Source organism: Varanus komodoensis, unplaced genomic scaffold (genome assembly GCF_004798865.1).
Source record: "Varanus komodoensis strain SLA01 unplaced genomic scaffold, ASM479886v1 scaffold2, whole genome shotgun sequence".
Classification (NCBI taxonomy): Eukaryota; Metazoa; Chordata; class Lepidosauria; order Squamata; family Varanidae; genus Varanus; species Varanus komodoensis.
The window spans coordinates 8,702,361-8,724,045 of NW_025335568.1; the positions used below are offsets into that span (position 1 = coordinate 8,702,361).

Consider the following 21,685-nt stretch of genomic DNA (forward strand, 5'->3'; position numbering starts at 1 on the left):
AGGACCAAATTTGGTCTTTCATGGTGAGCTTCTGCACATTGAACCTCTCGGGATAAGAATGCGGGGAAATAACAGACAGACTGAAAGCTGGCACAAGAGGGCTCTGAGTCACACAGGGGAGACCTAATTCTAGCCTGGCGGCCCGTGTAGCGAAGCTTGGTCAGGGGGGATCGAGCGACTTGCTGGGGTGGAGGCAGGCTGGCTTGTGAAGAGGCTAGCTGCCCCCTTTGCCCCCGTTCTCTGGGACACCTCATGCGCACAATTCCTAGTAGGTTTGGTGAGGAAGCCCTGCCAGTCTAGAGAACCCAGTCTGAAAGAAAATAATGCCCATCTCCGGGCCAGGCAGGGCCTTCAGAGTGAGAGTTGTACCTGGCAGCTGGCAAGCCAGGGCTGGTCAAGCTTGAGAAGAAGAGCAAGGTGAGCCGGGCTGTAGCCTTTCTCAATTCCTTGGCTCAGAGAATCCCAGATTCAAGGTGAGGATCTGCTAAACCACTGGAGTAACGCTTCAGGAGAGTGTTATTAAATAATTCCGAGCTCAGGGCATATTTAAAAAGGGCTATTTGGAAGAAGCAAACCAGCCACATCATGCAATTTGCTATGGAATGGATTGAGAGTGTTTGGGACAGTGGGTAAGCATCTATCTGCATTTTATGTTTTGTAGCCTTTTTTCCTAATCTAATTTAAAATAATTCTTTTAAACACAGGCAAATCCAGATGTTTTCTTCTAAACTATGTCATCCAGAAAAATTGAAGAGTAAATCCAGCAGAAGTAAACAGTGTAATAGCCATTTTAAAAACTGGCTAGCATACGTCTTTTAGGACAAACATTCTCTTTTCTCAGGCCAAAAAACAGAATGGGAGCACCTAACTACATGCTTTCTTTTGCTATTTTTTAAGTCTTTAAAAGTCTTAGTTTACATTAAAGCATAAGACATGGTGCTGAGCTGGTACTGTGGTACATTAGGCATAGCAGACATTGCGTGCCTGCAATTAACAGGGTGGTGATGGAGACGGCCTGGAGACCCCAATCCTGGAAATTTTCCTGCCCTACTTGGAGATGCAGAACCTGTAAAGCAAAGCTTTTTTCCAACCCTGAGCCACGTCTCTTCCCTGACCTTGGTCCAGTCAACCATTTCTCAGCCAAATCTACTTCTGTTGGGTTATCGGGAGGGAAAAAATAAGAGCACTTCAGCCATTAGCTGGTATAGAAATGAAACACATATTTCAGCTAGAGCAGACCCTAACCCTTAACCCTTTCTATCCACACTATGGTTCTGCCAGAAATAACCCTGCACAACTATAATTCATATGTTCGTGGAGGATTCCTTGGATGCCAGTGGAGCTAGAAAAAAGAATTGAACCTTTGGGCTTCCTGTTTACACAACACCTGCGGCAGCAGGCAAACTGCATTCATGGAATTAACGTCACGCCTAGTTTGGCCTGCATTTGGGGTTTGTTGGAATTCACTAGGCACTGTCCTTGGAAACAAACCCACCCTTCTGGGATGCATTTTAATAAACAAATCGTTGCTGCTGTATTTATTTTGTATGTTTTAATGCTGTTCCAAGTTGCCTTGAGAATTTTCTTTTGAAAAAAGGGCTCTGAGAAATTTAAGGCACAGTGTTATGCTGCATGGACAGAAGTATGTGGTACAACTCCCAGCATGCTTCAGTTCTCCCGGCTCGCATTGGAATGCTGGGAGGTGGGAAGATCCCTTTTCTGCATAAACCTGCATAGGAGTGCACAACTAATTAATTCCCGTTAATGCACCAAAATAAGCAGAAGAAGAAGCAGCGCACACAGCTGCTCCTCAGGTTCCCAAAGAGAACGGTTGCGTCTCAGCGATGCTTCAGAGATATTTCAGCTAACTTAGAACCGCCAGGTTTTCTCTGGTTTGTCCAAAGTGCAAACTCTCTGTTTTGCCTCACCTCTGTAACAAGGAACGTAAAGCTCAAGACCAAAAATGTGGTATTACCTCCAAACCTCTGACAACAATGGCCTGTTTCACATGACCATGAGAAAGATCACCGTGTCTCAGTTTACCTGTCATGTTGTATCAGGCATCTGTGGCTTGCTCTCTTGTGCCAGTCCAGAAACCAGGGATTGTTTGAAGGCTAGATAATCCTCAGACAACCCTGAGACAAGCCATAGGTTATTTGAGGGTTATCTAACCTTCAAACAACCCATGCTGCCTGAGTTCATACAACACGACAAGCCATAGCAAACCAGGCACCTATGAGCATCCTGCAGAAATGGCACTCGGGGCAGCTAGCTTTGCGTGGCACAATTCCCCCAGTAAATTAAGCCATGGAGAGCTGTTGTGCTGCTTTATAGGAGATCCAGCAAGGAAGCTTTGTTAATGTACAGTGGCCAGCAAAACAAAACATCTTACGGTTTTATGAGAAGAATCCTCCAGTGATGGCATTACTGTGACTGGATTACTTTACATATCTTTATCCTCCAGGGTTACGATATGAATTTATAGTGCAATGTCACATTGATTTGATTTGTGTATCCTTTGACCTTTAAGTGGCTGAAATTATGATTCCCTTTTGCAATATTTCACCAGATAGAGACTGTGGTTTTATTAAGCCTATTTACATGATTATCTGTAGGGGAACACCTGTCCATGCTTTCTGTGTCACTCTAGCTGCCTTCCAGGGCTTCCAGTGTTATGTGTGTGAATGTCTGGATAGGCTTCTCTGGTCCGGTCTGTGAAGGAGCTCTTCTCCAACTCAGCCCTGGGCATCATGTCTCCCAGATTCATGGTTTGCTGGAATGCTGCCTACTAAGGAAGATGCCCAGCCTGGGCAGATAGTTTTTCCGTGCCTTCGAACTGCCTCCCGCTTCGTTTCTGTCTTCCAGGTGTATTTCGAGCCCGGTTTTTATCTGAGGATATTCTCTGGGGCTTTTTTGAACAGCACCCTGATAATGCAGTATGTACGGAGTGTGGAATACATAGGACTTGGTTTCCTTTTACAAGTTATTGAAGAATAACTGTTGATTGCAGCTTTTGTCCTCTATGGTGTCTCATTAACTCCATGGCTGTTGGGCAAAAGCCTTTGCTAGCTTTCTACAGTTTCTGACATATCCAGATGAGGACAGTGCGCAGATATTTTAAGGCTCCTCCTATTCTTGTCACTTGAAGGCACCTAGAAAGTGTGTGTAGCAAATCAAGGCATGGTCGCATGTGTGAATGAGCAGTCTTTAGCATTACAGTTCAAGAATGAACCAGTTAATTCAGTAACAGTACTCCAGAATTAAAATTCATTGACATCTAGAACTTTATGGATGGAAAACAAGGGTTTTGAAATGCAGCAGGGTGTGATTAAAAGAACAAGAAACCAGCATGAAATCATAAGGCATCACGTGCTTTACAAGGTGCAGGAAACCAAATTCTTGGCTTAAACCTGAATTCCAGTTCCACAAGAGCCATGAATTTACTGCCTCTTTGTAAAACGAGATGACAATATGCATAAACCTCTTGCCTTCCTTTTAGTATGTTTGGCTTTCATATATTTATATGTCAGAATATGGATAATTAATGTCGGTTAGTGCAGGGTAGAAATATTTTTAAAACTTCCTTTTGCTATTACAGAATGAGAGTTTATTTACTCTGGCATGGAAAGTCCTTGTAAACCCCTTTATGCAGACACTGTTAATGTAGCTTAATTTTTTTTAAAGTTAAACAAGTTAGATGTCCAAATCATTTTGCTTCTTAGGAGTCGTGAAATCTGAAGCCAGAGGTAAATAGGAATGAGAAGAGGCCATGCTAGATCACATATATGTGCCTATGTGCAGAACCTGGAAAACCCGTGGAAACGCTACTTGCTCTTTCTTCCAATTCTTGTGTCAGCACTTTACAAAACCTCACCAGGGCAGGATGACATCTGCTTCCATCAGCCAAACCTTGTCAACTACATGTGACCTGGAGATTGCTCCTGTTATTGGCTGCTTGCCAGTTACCTCCAGCTATCTTATTTATTTATTTATTTATTAAAACATTTCTATGCTGCCCCATTCGCTGAAGCCTCGGGGCGGCTCACAACATAAATTAAAATACAAGAAATAACAATATAAAATAAGTCGCCCTGGCCAAATAAAATAAGCAAATAATATTAACAATTAAAATGACGCTTAAATAAAAAGGTCTTTGCCTGGCGCCGAAAAGCAAATACCGACGGCGCCAGGCGGACCTCTCTGGGGAGCGCATTCCATAGATTGGGCGCCACCCCAGAGAAGGCCCTCCTCCGAGTACCCACCCTCCTAATTTCCTTCACGGAGGGTTCCCGGAGAAGGGCCTCTCCCGCAGATCTCAAGGGGCGGGCGGGCGTATATGGATGTAAGCGCTCCTTCAGGTAACCAGGACCTTCTATCTTCTATCATCCTGGGTTCGCAACCAATATTTATACTATTTGATTTATTAGATTTATATCCTGCTTTTTCTTACGCTGAACTCAAAGCAGCCCGCATCATTCTCCTCCTCCTGCTCTCATTCGTATCCTTACAAGAACAATCTTGCGAAGTGGGTTTGGCCAAGAGTCTGTGACTGGCCCACAGTCATTCAGCTGGCTCCATGGCCAAGCGGTGGTAGAACCCAGATCGCCCTTCGGTCCTGCACTCTTAACCGCTGCGCCACACTGGCTCTCTGAGGCTTCTGGCAGGTGGGCTTAGGGAGCAGCTGTGGCAGAATTGCTAAGGGGGTGGCCAGATGCAAAACAGCCTAAGACTCCTAGGAGAGTCAGAGTTTTGTTTAGTGAAGTTTTTCTTAGACCTCTGCAACAAATTCTAATTTTTGGTGGTGGGGGGGAACACCAAAAATGACCCCTTCTCCTTTGCTTCTACTTACTCTGACCAGTAATACTCTGACCCTCTATGCTTCAAATTTCCTTTGCTGTATTTTAATTTATTTAAAATAAATAAATACTTGGAAGGGTGCTTGATAATTTTTAGGCAGATCTAGGAAGAAAAACTGTATTACTCCTGGGCTACTCAGTGCCACTAACCCAGTTATTAAAAAGCCTTCCTCTTCCTCTTCCTCTTCACCAACTGCAAGAGTGCAGCTTCTGAGAAGTCTTCACCCGGCTGGCCTGTGTAGGGTGTGAAGTAGGAGGAGATGGTTTTCTCAGTAACTGTGCTGCTGATGCAGGGCTACTTGGAAATGTTTTATGATGTGGCTTTGTGGGAAGCATAAAAACATTTGGTACCATTTAGAGGGGATGTGTAATTCTGCTCAGCAACCCTCCCCTGACATTTCATAGTTAAAAACAGGGACCCTTTTATAGTACCTGGTTCTTAGAGTGAGGAATAATATTTCACTTCCCATCATACCATCCCCTCTCTCTCTCTATACTGTTCTCTGTGTTCTGTGCTGTTTTTTTATCCTGCAATAAACTATTCTGTGCTCATTGACAATTCAGCTTGCTTGTCCAGCAAACCTGAGGGAGGTTTTCTTCATTCTTGTCCTGTCACTCTTTCACCTTAAAAGTAAAATAAAATAAAATAAAATAAAATAAAATAGTTCTTGTTAAAGGGTGTAGAGAATCCTCATCGAATTGCAAATGATGCAGCTGGGAGGAATAGTTAACACTTTGAAAGAGGGAAAAAACTCAGAGCAACTTAATAGAATGGAAATTAAACAAAACGAGTTTCAACAGAGACAAAGTTTTGCATTTAGAACAGGGTGGAATCAAATGCAGAGGTTTAATGGCTGGGCAGTAGTGCATTTAAAAAAGATCTCAGGCCTTCAGCTGAATCTGCTCAGCAGTGTGACACTGCAGCAAACATGGCTACTGCATTATCAGGGGATGTGACTAAAGCCATCATTTCTAAGTCATGGGAAGTAATGTTTCCACTTTGCTCTAGTCCAGTCTTCAGTATTTTCTCTGCAGATCTGGATGCTGCAGTTTAAGAAGTTAGACAGTTTGGGACAGCTTCAGAAGAAGGAGGCAACAAAGGCAATCAGGAATATGGAAAATAAATGTTATGAGGGTAAATGCAAGGAACTGTGTCTGCTTAATCTGGGAAAGGGAAGGCTGACCTGGCTGTACCAGGATGGCACTCCACAAATACCTAAATGCCTTGTCACGTGGAAGAGGCCAAACGTTTGTCTCTGCTCCGTGCCACCCCAGTGGGCGGAACTGGATCTCGTGGGGTTAAGCTGCAGGAGGGTAGATTTTGATTGAATATCACTGGAAACATGTTAATGGTAAGAGCAATCTGAACATGGAACTCATTACCTAAAGGGGTGGTGGGTGGGAAGGAGAGAATCTGTGGAACGTGAGGTTGTCTGAATTCCATTTCATAGCTCAGCCTGCCTCACTCCCAAGTGCGAATTTGTTTGCTTGTTGTTCAAATAGGAAAAGTACATATTTAGGTGTTGGGTTTTTTTTTTTCAAAGTGTGAACCCAGATACTTTCTTCCTTTAACTACATTCTGAAAATGCATATTTTTCTGACCAACTCATTTTGCTAATGGAGTTGCAAATTTGGGAATATGCTAGCTTTGCCCCCAAAATGTGTTTGCATTTGGGGATGTGAATACGGCAAGCTCTGCTATTTAACAAACAAGCTAAATTCCTATGCTTCCTTAGAGGTGGGCTGTCCCTTATTGGATACCATAGAAACAGCATAGAAAATAAAATAAATAAAATAAAATAATTTGCACATCTGCAGAAGGGGATTGGACCAATTCATGGAGGAAAAGGCTCTCAGTGGCTACTGGCCCTGATGTCTGGTATCAGCGGCAGAATGTTTGTGTACACCAGTTGCTGGGGAACATGGGCAAGAGGGAGGAGTTGTGGGTGTTCCATGAGCAGCTGTCTGACCACTGCACTAGATGGATCTCTCCTCTCCTCTCCTCTCCTCTCCTCTCCTCTCCTTTGAGATCCTCAAGCAGGGGATGGATGCTTGAACTATGAATTCCCTCAATTGAGCAGCAAGTTGGGGTAGATGGCTTAACAAGCCCCCTTGTACACTGATCTTAGTATACTAAATAGTCATTTATGAAGTTTGCTGTTTTATTTATACTAATTCTCCATTGGTAACATTTCTTATTCCCCTTTCCAGGGGAAATCCAACAGGAAGCCAGATTCTGGCTAAATACCAGGAAAAATGTCCTGACTGTTAGAGCAGTATGACAATGGAACCCATGACCTGGGGAAGTGAATTTATGTATTTATTTTTAAATTTATACATTGCAACCTATAGCCCAATTTAGGGCTCTCTGAGTGATGTACATTACAGGTCATGAGCGCTCCCACCCTGGAGGCATTCAAGATGCAGCAGGACCACCATCTGAGAGGGATGGTTTAACCTGGGAGTCCTGCACTGAGCGGCAGTTGGACCCAGTGGCCTTCCTGGCCCCTTCCGACTCGACTCTTCTGTGAGTCCCCCGATGTGCTCAAAGAGACATGCCAGTCACGGCCGGGACCCTGTTTTGTTATGAGAGAAGCAGGATTAGACCGAAGCCATTCTGTGAGGGTCACAGTGTGGATTCTCAGCCCTAGTAATCTCTGCTGAGTGATACCTGGTCCATAGGTATGCACACCTACAGCATCTCTCCCCCAACCTGGGGGCCATGCCAGTTGGGGATGATGTGACTCATAGTCCAGCTTTTGTCTATGGAAAGCAGGCTGGGGAAAGGCTACACGGCAGCACAGGCTGGGAGTGGAAAATATATCTGTGCTAAGAAAGTTCATTTCTAAATAGCCTGGACTGCTTCCAGATGAAAAGAGAGACCTCGTGGGGGGGGGCATGGGGGGCATTAGCTGGCATACAAGTGACTAGACCTTCTCACTTCCGCAGAGGATGACACAGGCTACAAAATGAGGTACTGGAATCTTGACATGGTAGCGTGCAAGGTACTGCTTGAGGTTGCAAGTGGGGAATGCCATGTTTGCATAATTACCTGACTCCTGCAAACAGAAATCTAGTTCTTCAGGTGAATGAGGTTCTTCCCTGCCACCCTTGATTTTTATTAGCAGGGACAGGGTGGTGGAGGTGGTGTTTTTTTTTTAATGCAGGGGAATGTTACACTGCAGCCCATACTGGCAGTCACCCTCTCCTCTCCTTTGTGCTGCCTGTGTACGCCAAACTGAAGCATTCATTGTGCTTTTGTGCAGATACTTAATTATCCCCCTTATTATGGTTCCTTCATGACAATCTACCACTCTGGAGTGTCTCATGGGCTTCTATACCACCACTTTTGGAATGTTGTTTATGGCCTAAATATCAGTGCTATACTTAAAGAGGAATATAATCAAATGCATCCCCTGGGAGCACAGAATGTGGGGAAATGATGGGAACATTTCTGTTTCTCTTAGCCGATGAAAAGAATACTTGGGTTTTGTGTTTCCTTTTTAGTGTGTGTCGCTTGGTGCTGGTGGAATTCCAGAACACTTATGCCTCTATTTAACACAGCACCAAGAGAGAGGAGGAATGAACATTTCGAATGATATTATGGGTTGTGGTCCCCTTCCCAACCTACTTAAGTGTTGAGTATGACTCTGCCTCTCATGTGAGCAATGTTCGCAGCTGGGAAAACTCTCTGATGTGCAGCTAATATATTTTTCTCCTCATGTCTGCAAAAGCTCAGCATTGTGGCTTGAAAAGCTTAAAATACAATTTAGTGCACAAAGATTTCAGCTAATGCTAACAGATTGCTCCTGCACATAATAGCACTTTATTTAAAGTAGTGGGGGGGTCATTGCGATTATGACAGTTTTAAAATAGCCACTCATCCAGGATGAATATGAATTGTCTATGGGCTGCTTTTGTACACTGGAAAAGAACTATAGTGATGTAACCTGTGTGTGGGTCTTCAAGTGACTCAAAACCAAAGCTATGTTTTCACTGCACCTTAAAGACTAACAGATTTTAGTATGTCATAAACTTGACACCGCTAACATAAGCATGCGGGAGCTGACAGGCTCATAGAAATGTTTGTGGGCAAGTAACCTTTGCAACTTATTTTAAAGCCTGGCCTCTGAAGTTCCTTCTAAAATTGATAGATGAAATTCTGTAGGTTAAGGTTAATCTGACCCATTAAAATACATACAATACAAGGTAACTCCCATTGATTTCAATGTAGCTTAACTTCTAAGTCAGTGTACAGCCAGTGGCTAAAGAACTGGATACCAGCCTGTCCCAATCCAGTGGCTTTCAACCACTGGTCTGCGGACTGGTGCCAGATTTCCTGCCAGTCCATGTGGGTGCATCCCGCTAACCCCAAACTGCTGTGGGGGCTGACTGTGCTCCACCACCTTTTCCTCAGTTGGTCTTGCTTTTGCGCTGATGCCACCAGGGAGGGGAGAGAGGGCTCCGTGGGAGCCACTCTGTGCTGATTTTGGTATTTTGTTCTTTTTTTGTTGCTCAGTTTCTGGTTGGTTTGGAGAATTCTCTTTTTTTTGGCGGGGGGTGGTATTGTCTTTGGAAATGAATGCACAGAATATTATACTATGTGTATGGTGCTTTTTGTTTCTGCTTCAGCGGTCCCTGGGGTGGTTTTCCTGTTTTTGCCGGTCCACAGCTGTGGAAAGGTTGAAAACCACTGGTCCAGTTTATCTGGCTGTCAGTTCACAGCTGCCTCTAACACCCAGACCAATGTTCAAGAACGCTGGGAAGTTGTCATCCCAAACAGCTGCAGGGCACCAAGTTGCAAGAAGAGGTCTGCATGCTAATTCAGTGTGGTTTCTTTAAAAAATGACTCTGCAAGCAGTTTAACCACAGAGCCACGGTCTGGTGCAAGGAAGTTACATTTAAACCTTTTGCTGGGCAGCGTTTCACCTGTGACAATTCTATGGAGTATTTGTGAATGCCTTTGAAAACTCTCAGAAGAGCTTCCTGGTTAGCAATCACTGTGACTTATAAAAGCAACACGGGTAGTTCTGTTGCATTTTTAGGGGTCTGGAGCACGATTCTTGCTTTGCTCTGGTCATTCTGTCCACTTTCATCTCCCCTACAAGCAACGATGGGTCGTGCAGGCATTAAATCTTGCTCACTTCTTGGGGAAGGAATAGAGAAAAGCAGCCGAGGATACTGGCGAAACTGTTTCCTGCCTGAGCACTGAATCCCATTTTGGAGAAACTGGGGTGAGGCTTGAAATCCAAGCAATATCAGCATCGTTTAACTTAAAGCTCTGGTGGCCAGTAATGACACTTTCAGAGAAGCAGTTCAGCCTTCTAGAATTGGGAAAAAATGGCACCGAGGGTGGGGAAAACAGTGTCGGGAAAATGGATGGGGCTAGCAAAGACGATCTGAATGTCTGCTCTAGCATAGACACTTGCCCTCAGGGTTGCATCCTGGCAACCTTAATTGCATTCTGTCGTGGCCAGGGACAAAAGGAGAGCCCGCTTGTTCCAGTGCTGGCGTAGTTCAGCTGTGCTTGCATGAGCTGCGGATGAACTTGGATCAGGTATGGCTTTAGATGGACACCTTTATGTAGAACACCAGGACCCCCACACCTTGGGGTTTCCCCTTTTGAGCAGATTATGTTGCTGGCAAGACACAGTCTAGCCCCTTTATTCCTTTTTTAACAAGTTTTATTATTTTCTCCATAAACCCAAAACTAAAAACAACAATTATTCAGGACATCAGACATACTGGGTCGACATCTCTCTCTCTCTCTCTTTTGCATTCAACAACCATATTCAGTTTTACGCACAGTCCCATTTCTCTAACCAATGATAGAAAATATTCCAAGTTGGATAGAAGTATGTCTCTTCTTTCTCCTTCAGAGACAAAGTCAATCTGTCCATCTCCGCACAATCCAAGATCTTTTTTAAAATCAACTCTTCAGGAGGTGGCTCTTGGCTTCTCCAATGTTGGGCAAATGCATCTTCGCCACAGTAATTATATGTAAAGTCAAATAGATAGCTTGTTTATCAAAGTTATCAGGAACAATACCTAATAGAAAGACTTCAGGTTTAAATATTAACAGTTTATGCAGCATTCCTCAAGCCATTTGTGTATTTTAACCAAATATTTTTTTGCCTTAACGCAGGTCCAGCACAAATAATAAAAAGTACCAGGTTTGTGTTTACATTTCCAACATCTATTTGACATATTTGGAAAAAGTCCTTTTATTCTTCCTGAGCAGTTGGCGCCTTTACCTGTTGTTGTTCTGTGATGTCAAGTCCTTTCTGACTTACGGCGCCCTCCAAAATGCTCTTGGAAGCTCAAGGCCATGGCTTCCTTTATGGAACTGAGCCATCTCGTAGCTGCCCTTCCTTTTCTTTCTTTGACTTTCCTTACCATGATTGTCTTCCAGGAGGTGCCTGAAGTATGGCAGTTTCTGTTCTATCCCTTTTGCTTCCAGAGCAAGTTCAGGCTTGCTTTGATTTAGGCACCACTAGTTCATCTTTCTGTCAGTCCAAGGCATTTGCAGAGCTCTCCTCCAGCACCAGGTTTCAAATGCATCCATTTTCTTCCAGGCAGCTTGTTTCATTGTCCAGCGTTCACACCCAGATATAGTGGTTGGGAGTGCAATATTGTATCGCGCTGATGAATTTGACCTTTTTCTCCAGTGAAACTTCTTTACACTTGATTATCATTTCCAGTTCCTTCATTGCTGCTCTTCTTCTAATTTCTTGGCTGCAGTCTCTGGACTGATGACTGTGCCAAGACGTGAAAAATCTTTGACAATTTGTTTCTTCATTGTTGACATTAAAGTTGTGTGATTCTTCTATAGTCGTGGCTTTTGTTTTCTTAATGTTCAGTTGCACTTTCTTCTTTCATGTCCATCAGGAATCGCTTCAATTCATTGTTGCTTCTACCTAGCAATACAGTAGGGTGCTAATTTCTCTTCCTCCGCCTTCCCCTTTGTTGTCTGCAAGGCAGGGCTTCCCCCCATGTGGACTGCAACGAATGGCTCAAACAATAGCTGTGATTTTAGGAATCAACCTGCTTTAATGCAACCTTGATCCTTCCAGTCTGTCGTTCTTCACTGATGCTGTCTTTACTGCATATCCCTTGAGTGTACAGACATACAGGACAAATGTGAAATTTGATACAGCCCCTGAGCAATTCAGCATCCAGATAAGTGCATTTTTCTTTTTTAAAGTATATTTTAGCCTTCAGAGATAAATTTAAAAACATATTCCAGTACACCTGGTAAGATGTTGGAAACCAGAGTGGGGCTCAGTAGAGCTTCCTGAGGTCAGTGCCGGAGCAGGGAGGTCTGTTAGAATGGGGTCCAACTCTCTGATTAGGGCAAGCACAGCTGTGGTTGAACACAGAGCCGGTTCAGAAGTCATGAGAAGTTATGATTTACTGCCAGACTGGAAAGGAGTCCAAGTGTCTGAGCAGAGGAAGGTACACACAAACACACACATACAGTAGCACCTAGCCATAGCTCGGTGCTGTGTTTCAACTGAGCCATTGTGATGGGCCTCTGTCGAGCTACGTCTTGAATGAATCAGCTAATGGCATACCTGCATTACAAGTTTATGCCATTCTAACTTGTCATTTCTGGGGAACTGGAAGGCTAGCAAGCTCTTAACCCTTCCCTGCACAGCTGATCCTGCTCCCACCAATATTTTTGAAGTATGGAATGGTAGAGTTGGAAGGGGCCACTAGGGCTGTCAGGTCCAGCCCTCTGCTCAGTTTGTTGTTTTTTAGTCGCAAAGTTGTGTCCGACCCATCACGACCCCATGGGCAACATTCCTCCAGGCCTTCCTGCCCTCCACCATCCCCCGGAGTCCACCCAAGCTCACACCCACTGCCCCAGTGACTCCATCCAGCCACCTTCTCCTTTTGCTGTCAATAGTTGCCAGCATTATTTATTAGGAGTATTCCTAACCAGTCCATTACTGTACGTCACTGGACGGCTTACAATAAATCACCCAAGAAATACATCATAGTAACTCATGACTGAGGATAAAAACATAACTAAAATATTTAAACTTTAAAATACCAGGTAAATAAAAAGGTCTTGACTGGCGCTAAAAAACATATAACCTCGGTGGCAGGTGAACCTCTCTGGGGAGCGCATTCCAAGCATCAGGGTCTTCTCCAATGACTTGTTCCTTCTCAGTAGGTGGCCAAAGTATTTGAATTTCATCTTCAGTATCTGGCCTTCTAAAGAGCCATCAGAGTTGATTTCCTTTAAGATTGACTGGTTTGATCTCCTTGCAGTCCAAGGGACTCGCAGGAGTCTCCTCCAGCACCACAATTCAAAAGCATCAGTTCTTCAGCGCTCAGCCTTCCTTTAGGTCCAGCTTTCACAGCCATGCATTGCAACTGGAAAAACCATTTTGACTATATGAACTTTTGTCAGCAGGGTGATATCTCTGCTTTTTTGTATACTATCTAGATTTGCCATAGCTTTCCTCCCAAGGACTAAGAATCTTTTAACTTCTTGGCTGCAGTCTCCATCTGCTCAGTGCAGGACCCCAAAGAGAATGAGGAGCTATGAGAAACATGGACTTCTCAGCGGCTTCTCTCTGGCTGCAGATCATGCTTCTCAGGGAAGGTCAATACCAAGGCCAGTCCTACCATTAGGCAGAGGACGCAGGCAGCTCAGTTTGGGTGTTTGGAAAGGGAAGCAAATTCTTAGTCATGTCACACATTATTATTGTCATTTTGCTAATTCCAGTGAGAAGTAGCTGTGCGGTTTTTGACTTCAGGTGCTAAAATACCCGGCCATCCTTGAGTCCTCTTCATACTGACATGGGTGGCATTGTCCTTCCGGCCTCAAGCAGCAGGATTCCTTGGGCTGGTCCTGCTATCAGGCTCAAGTCTGAAGCTGGGTATAAAGCCAGGCTTTAGAAATGGGTATTTGTGGGGTAGTTGTGCTGCTGCAGATGTTTCAGGGCTTTCTCACAGAAGACATCCTTTGTGCTCTCACGATATTTGATTCAACACCTTTCAGCAATGTTGCCTTAGAAAGATATTGTGCACTACATACTGGGACCAAATTACAAATGAGGAAGTGTTACAAAGACGTGGCACCGAAGACTCTGAGTTGATAGCAGAACGAAGAATGGATTTTGCTGGAGGTGTGCTCCACATGAATTAACCATGCCCTGCTAATTAACAATGCCCTGCAATTAACTGGATACTACTAGGTGTTTGGAGGAGGTTAGGAAGACCAAAAAAGACCTGGCATCAAACATTCCAAAAGGACCTCAGAAGAATCAACCTTGAATGGAAGGATAAAGAAACGGTTGCTGTGGATCAAATACTATGGAGGTCACTTATAGCCTGATGTGCCCACATTGGACGCAAAAAAGTAGAATATTTCTATTCAGTTCAGTCTGCAGGAGCTTTGCACACATCCTTCTCCTACAGGGCCTCTTCTGCGTTTGGTAGCCATTTTTGCACTTTTTCTAAAAAAGAAATAAGGATAATCAGCTATTGGTTAGCTATTGTGCTCACACAGGCGCCTTCATTTGGCCATTGTGCTGCATCCCAGTGCTGGCTGAGGGGTTGTGCAGTAGAACAAGGGGAACGGAGGGAGAGACCCCCCCCCCCGAGAAAAACCCATGTGTAAATGACACACTTGCACTCTGACAAAGAAAATGGAAGCAGCAGCTCTGGTGCAGGACCGGATTAAGCACTCATGGACAGAAGCCTTAGGGCTAGGATTTTTCTTAGCTGAACAATAACTTGTTATTGTTTCCTTTTACTTGTAAGCCTATGCAGAGCTTTCAGAGGCTAAAGTGGAGTGGATTTAAAGAAATAAACCCAACTAGAATTCTCGGCGTTTTAAAGGGGAGAATATGCCTGTTCAAATGGGCCTCACAGCAGCAGCATCAAGACCTTTCTGGCATCTTTGCATCCAGAGTCCCGCGCACTTCACTCGGCCTAACATTTCTAATTCCAAAGCTGGGAGAGCCAGCAAGGAAGTGAGCAAGCATGCAAGCCAAAGAGGAACGCGGCTTGGGCGATGGCGTTTCCTCCCGTTCCCCTGGGCTCCTTAGGAGTTGCGACAGGCGACAAGCGGGGGTGGGGGGGGGAGTTGTAGCAATTTGGCATTTCCAGGAGAAAGTCTTGCAAATGACTGATTTACACTCCTCCTTATCCACTTGAATGCAGCAGCTCAGACTGACAATTCAGCACGGGCTCTGTGGAAGGGGAAGAGCATCTGGTTTTGATTGGTGTGTGCCTTTGGAAGTTCTTCATACTTGTTTGTCGCATTGTGTGCGCCCTTTCCCCCCCCCCCCCCTCCCTTGCTAGCTTTACAAGACTTGCAGGAATGCACACACATGGTTCTTATCTTCCCTCTTCCCACCCCTTCTTCACCAGGAAAAGAGCCTTCAGCTTTCTGCTGGTTAGCAATTTGTGACATGAGAGCTGCTATACGCATTAGTCACTTCTACTCCAAATAGAAATGTTAGCGGTTTGGAGAAAAACTGTAAGGAAGGGAAATAGCCTTTCTATGTTGTTTCTTGGCATAAGTGGTGCTATTACTGCTTGGAGTTCGAACTGACCTTTTAGCCAAACAGTTTGCCTTGAAGATCTGCGCTTGGTCTAAGCAGCCGTCTCATGGAGCGGCGCTTGGTTAAAATGAAGATACAAAAATGCAGGCTCTGAAGATGAAGTGGGACAAAGGGCTATTAACTTCCCCTTGGGAGTACTCCAAGGGGAGGGGCTTAAATCCATGGCTTTGCTCCCTCCCCCCCCCCCAAGCTTGTAATGAATGTTTGGGTGGGTCAGAAGCACTGAGCTCTCTTTTCCTCTTCCAAGTGAGCGTAACAAGATTTGCTTATCTCACCAGCCCACTCTCCGAATTTATCTAGTACATTACATACATTTCTTCTGTGCCATGCGTTTGTTATTCTTTTGCTTCCCCTTTGCCACATTTTCAGAGTCAACATGGAAATTGAGGGTGTGCAAAGCCAGTCTATTTTTGAGGGCATTTCTGTCCTCCCACGTGTTGCATATTTGGGCACTGAGCTGCAAAGGCAGATGTGTGACTTTTGCAAAGCAAACCATTTTTGTGTTCTGCATGTGCTTTAGCATCCAAAATTAAGCCGTCTGCTTCCTGTTCAGGATTACAGACAGCGCTACAGGTATGAATAATTGTTGCACATTTTGTACAAGTCCCCAGTCGGATTGTGCATCCCGGAACTATCAATACATACATACGGATCTGTTCGAAGCCATTGTGACAGGCTCAGTTTTTCAAAAGGAAGCACGCTTCTTGGAAATCAGACACGTAGCGGTACCCGAAGTGACTCGATTAATTTCAGATGCTGGCTTTCATGTATTGTAGGATTGTTGGCTAATTTTCCACCAGCTATAACTGGCTCACGACTTTCCCATCAGCCAGTAAATTATTGTAACAGGTTTTCTTTAAGCTGAGGGTCTTACAGAGAGGAATAAGCTTACAACTTTAAGATTTGCTTGGCAGGGGGAGTTGTAGAGGAAGAATGGCTTCTTTGAAGGGAAGAACTTAAATCAAACCGAGAGCTTGCTGTGTTAGTTTTTCGTATTGTGCTCACTGGTTGGCTTGGTAAACTTTGTCTATGTGGCATCTTTTAAAATTAGTACAAGCTGCAGAAGGAGCCAGGAAAAGCAATGTAACTTAACAAGTGCACAAATTCAGCATGGACGTCTGTGGGGATGCGAATCAGAGTATCTGTTGCAGTCTTGAAAACTGACTTTAGGAGTCAACAATCCTCTCCATTCTTCCCATGTGATTGGACTCTCTCTCTCCCCCCCCTCCACTTATGGCTTGCCAACCCTCTTTTAGGTTAGCCTCCGTCTAACAGCTGCCTTCGTCTCACCCCTTGGTACTAGCGTCCAATCCTCATACTGAAGAGTTGGGTGGAATCTGAAAAATACAACTAGGTATCATTGTCTTGCTCCATGTGCCCGTCTGTTACACTTTCTTAAGGATTTCTAAGGATGCTGGGGAGGAGAGACTTCCCCATACAGAAACCATGCTGCCTCTTCCTTCGCAGGGCTTGTTCTTCTGTATGCTCTTAATCATTCTAGCTTTAAATGCTTTCTGTCACTTTATTTAGAGCAGAAGTGAATTCTTATATGACTTCCTTTTGTAGTTCCTGTTTGTGCAAGACTTGGAAAATCTCTTGAGCCTCCTGGCTGTGGACCCAGAATTCTTGATTAAATCAGGAATTGATAGGTTTTCCATCCTGTTGAATACACTGCCATCATTTTTTTTAAAAGCCTGTTGGAATCATTTCAATTAAAATAAAATATTTTGCCACTTTGGGAAGATGTCCGGAGTCTGGCTTTAGCAAGTCCACAGGGGAAACTTGCAGTGAGTCAAACTTTCTCCAGGCAAGCAGGACAAGGAATGAGTTTTAACCTGGTAGACAAATGAATCTTTGCTTTCAGCTGTCAATTATATCTGGAATGACTAATAGAGACAGTTTTAAAAAATGGTTTCTGGGCTAGCAACTTGTGTAGACTTCTTTGCAAAGCTGGCTTCGGAGGAACAAGTGAGGCTGAGTCCAGAATGCGAGGGGTGGAAATATTTTGGTATGTTGCTCCCCTGCCATGGCTTGAGTTTAAGCCATGGGGACCCCCCATGGCTTAAACTTCCCCCCAGGGCTGCAGGGAAGGGTGCTTGTCCTTCTCTCAGCTGGAGGAATTCAGTGCCCTTTCATTTTCCTTCAGGGCCTGCTGAAGGACAGCAGATGACTTGGGGCACAGTTGTGCCGTTTCAATTTATTAGCTCCGGTTAGCACAGCCTGGTGTGTTTTATAAATAGCAGACCGAAGGGGGGAGAGTAACTCCAGACGTGGCTGCCAGTCACATGGTCGACTTTCCATGTGTGCTTTTTGGATGGCTGCAACAGAACTGCGGATTCCCTGGGCTCCGCTCCGTTTTTATTCCCTTGCGCCTATGTTCTTTCTGATGAATTTTGCTTTCCTGTTTTCCTTAATACGTGGGGGGAGAGGGAGGGAAGAATTCCACCTTTGGAAGACCCTTTGGAATTCCATCCTATGGTTCCCCCCACCCCCATGCTTGTGAAGCTGTAATAGAAAATATGAGACCCTCCTGGGAATAGCAACTCTATAACAGTATAACCAGTAAGGTATAAGTGTCCAGAATTTCTCCCCTCCCTCCACAGGTATTTACCTCTTATGGTAAAAACTGGCACGGCATAGCAGAGCAGAGCAGAGCATCATATAAGTCAGCCTTCCCCAGTCTGGTTCTCTCCAGATGTGTCCAGCTGCAGCTCCCATAATTCCCAGCCAGCCTGGACACCAACCCATATTCTTCAGAAAGCAGGCTTGCTGTCCAGGGTTAACTCGCCTCCCACCCTGCCTCTGCCCAGCAGCTGCTCTGTATGTGTAAGGGGTACCCCCTCATTCAAAGGATCACAGCTACATTTTAGCAATGTATTTAGGAAGCCACGTTTGACCAGGGCAGTCTGTTTGCTGATCTATCTCAACATTGTAGGCTAGGACTGGATCTTCTACATTTCCAAAAGCTTTTAGCGTTGTCTGCTCTAGAACCTTTCCAACTGGAGGCACCGAGGATTGGACTCTGCCCCCTCTTGCTTAGAAGGCAGGTTTGCTCTACCACTGAGCCATGGTCTTTCCTAAATTCTCTACTGAAACATTAAATGTACCTCCATTTAAATAGCTGGAAAGCTGTGATACTCCTTTCAGTTTCCAAAATGAGCATGTATGTTACTGCAAGTTGGCTCTCTTAAAAGCATTCAAACATTTCTCTTTGGAATTTCAGAACGATGATCGAAACCTGTCCCTGTCAGGTCATGTTGGTTTTGACAGTCTCCCTGATCAACTGGTCAACAAGTCAACCTCGCAGGGTTTCTGCTTCAACATCCTCTGTGTTGGTAAGTGGGTGCTTACGCCAGGCTCTCTGCAACATGCAGGATTAGTGATGTAAATCCCCACCCCATTCCACTGCCAGGTAGGGGCAGAGTAGCATATTTTAGTTGGAAATGCCCACCCTTTCATATCTTTCTGTAGTGTGGAAAGCTATATTCGAGTGGAAAATGGCACTAGACTCTAAAACAGCCTTTCCCAGAATTCCCCAGGACAGTGCTTCAGTGGCCAGGTATCTCTTTTGCACCTCTCTGATAGCCTAGCTCTTTTTTCCACCTAGTATGTCACCCACACTTTGCCCAGTCACTGGGGCTGGGTCCATGCTTTCAAGGCCGTTTCAAACTTGTTTTCCCCTCCCATGCCTGCCAATTGTGCCTGTACCTGTCTTGCAGCCTGTATCAGAGAATTCCATTGTGTCCTTCAGTCCCACATTCCAAACAGTTGATGTCTTTGCTCATATATATGAGGTTCCCTGTTCCAAGAGGGCGCTGAAGTCAATTGACCGAGTAGCTGCACAATCGGGTGCATGTTTAGACAGAAAAGATGCCATACAACTTCCAGCATAGCCCATGAGGATGCTGGGAGATGCAGGACTCTTTTTGTTAAACCTGCATAGAATTTCACACTTATTTTTTAATTCATCCCCATAGCAAAGATTGCACTACTGCTGTTGCGGACTGCAGTTGTGTGTATTTTCCTGGATGTGTTAGCTTCTGTAATAACTAGTGGTAAATTTTTTAAAGAGGAGTAACAACTTAATAATTGAAGCTATCTGCTGATAAAATCCTATGCAACTGATAAAGCCCCTCAATTGTTTTCCAGCCTTCTAAAGACCTGAATTATATGTATTCAGCAAAATCAAGAGGTCAAACTATCTCTAGAACTTTTCTGCTTCCAAACAGAAGAAAACTTGCCTTTTTACTGTTCCTTCATTTCAAACTCTTCCTTTATGTGGGAAGCTAGTGCGTCAAAGAAAGCAACTCCAGGGCTGACCTCCTTGATGTACAGGTTTTCTACATGCAGAGAATCTTTACATTAAAAAAGTAATGCAAGGAATAATCAGAAATCATGAGTCCCCTGATAGCAGTTTGATACAGTGTAGTTCAGAATTCTGCCCCACTGTTTTGCTCAGTGTTTGGATTAGCCCCAGTATTAGTTTTTTCCCGTAAGACTGCAATATTTTCATTATGGTTACATGTAGAACATGAAGCGGTTTGATTGCATGAGAGAAACATCCCATGCAAAATTATACCTGTTTTTCTCCCTGGGGAGTTTCTCACAAACCTATAATTTTTCACTAAAGCAACAAATTGCAGGGGCTTAAATAAATCCCCTGGCAAATGTTTCCAAAGTTCGACTGCCTTTGAGCCATTGTGCTGTTCTGGCCAGAAAATGAGCCTTTCCACATGGACATGTGCCCTGTGTTGGAATTCTGAAAATTAAAAGCCGAATTCTGTGACCTGTCTAGATTATGCAAAGCTGGATGAGTTTTCTTCTGCAACTTTTGCTACTTTGCATAACTTAGAGTGTAGGCCTTTGCATGCCTATTTGGAGGTGCCACAGAATTCAGTGTGGCTTAATACCCGGGAACCAGGTATGTGCTGCCATCCTTATTCTGTTTGTCTCCATTCATGGACACTGAAGCCCTGTGTGCAGCCCCATGATGGAGTTATTGATCCTTCTTTTGGCATCTGAGATTACAACAGACACACACACACACACAGTGTGTTTTCTTTGGTGTAGGGTCTTGCAATTTTCTTTTATTCTTTAAAGGATATTTAGCAAGCTGATTCCTACATTTAATATCACATCCTATGCTTTCCCCATTAAATACTGGGATATGTGCCTTCCATGCAGTCTTGCCTTTTGAGACTCTGAAGTGCCTGGGTTTGAAGATTGTTTTCAAAGATGTCTGGAGTTATTGAGTCCAGTTTATCTGTGGAATGCAAAAAGACTTCTGCCTTGTCCTCTGATCTCCCTTAAGGATTAGTATTTTCATATCCAACAAATTAAAAGAAAATGAATGATGCAGCAGAAGCTCAGCAAACCATGAAGCAAGTCAGTTTGAGCTTCTTAATATGGTACAAGCCGCATCTTTCCCAAGACCATTCCTTTTGCATTCAAGGGCTGTGTGTAATAATGAAATGGATGATCCCTATACATAATCTGGCCAGGTCGAGCTATTCCCATTGCTGCCTGCTTATGCCAAATGAAACTTGTTTTTACAATGAAAATTTAGTAGGCAGGTTCGTTTGTTTCTGTAATATATATATAGACAGGTGTTTTATTGCTTTTTAAAAAATGGCAGCCTGTGGAGTGTGGCTTTTTCACCTGCTGGCATCCACAGCTGTTTTCCAAGGCTTGGATTCAGTTTTGTTCAAGTGGGTGATGAAGATGTATGGCAAAACTGGGCAAGGGAGAGTACCAGGAAACCTGGCCTTTTCTCTCCTCGAAGGGGGTTGTTGAAGACACAGCAGAAAACTCTGGGAGGAAGAGAGAGAACTGCTTAAGGAGCTAGCATCAGCTAGGTTTTCTTTCCTCTGCCATGGACTTGATGTGGAATGCTGTGAAGTATGGGGTGTAGTTTAGTGGCAGAGACTTGGCAAACAGAATTCATAGACACAAGGCCTGCTCTCTCCACCAGCTGAAAGCAGAGGCAGGCAACTTGTGGTCTTCCAGATGTTTTGGCCTACAGCCTTCAGCCCTGGCAAGCAGAGCCCATGAGAGGGATCGTGGGAATTGTAGGCCGGAACATCTGGAGGGCCACCAGTTGCCCTCTTAAAGGACTCTTAAATAGCAGGCTGGGAGGGAATTGCAGGTAGCAGTCAGAGCCAAGTGCACCATGGGTCCAGTCCAGCACAAGGCCTCTTCTGGCATTCTCTTCCAAAAATACACTAGGGCGGTCTCTCCATTAGCAGA

General features: G+C 44.4%; 1 protein-coding gene across 2 annotated transcripts in view; it reads left to right on the top strand.

Annotated features, from left to right (window-relative positions):
* Positions 1 to 21,685, top strand: part of SEPTIN11 (septin 11) — a 92,633-nt gene that overhangs the window by 23,771 nt on the left and 47,177 nt on the right. For both annotated transcript variants that reach the window (XM_044429463.1, XM_044429462.1), the window contains exon 2: positions 18,663 to 18,774. In XM_044429463.1, coding sequence (XP_044285398.1) covers positions 18,663 to 18,774 — 112 coding nt within the window. The remainder of the gene's footprint in view (positions 1 to 18,662; positions 18,775 to 21,685) is intronic.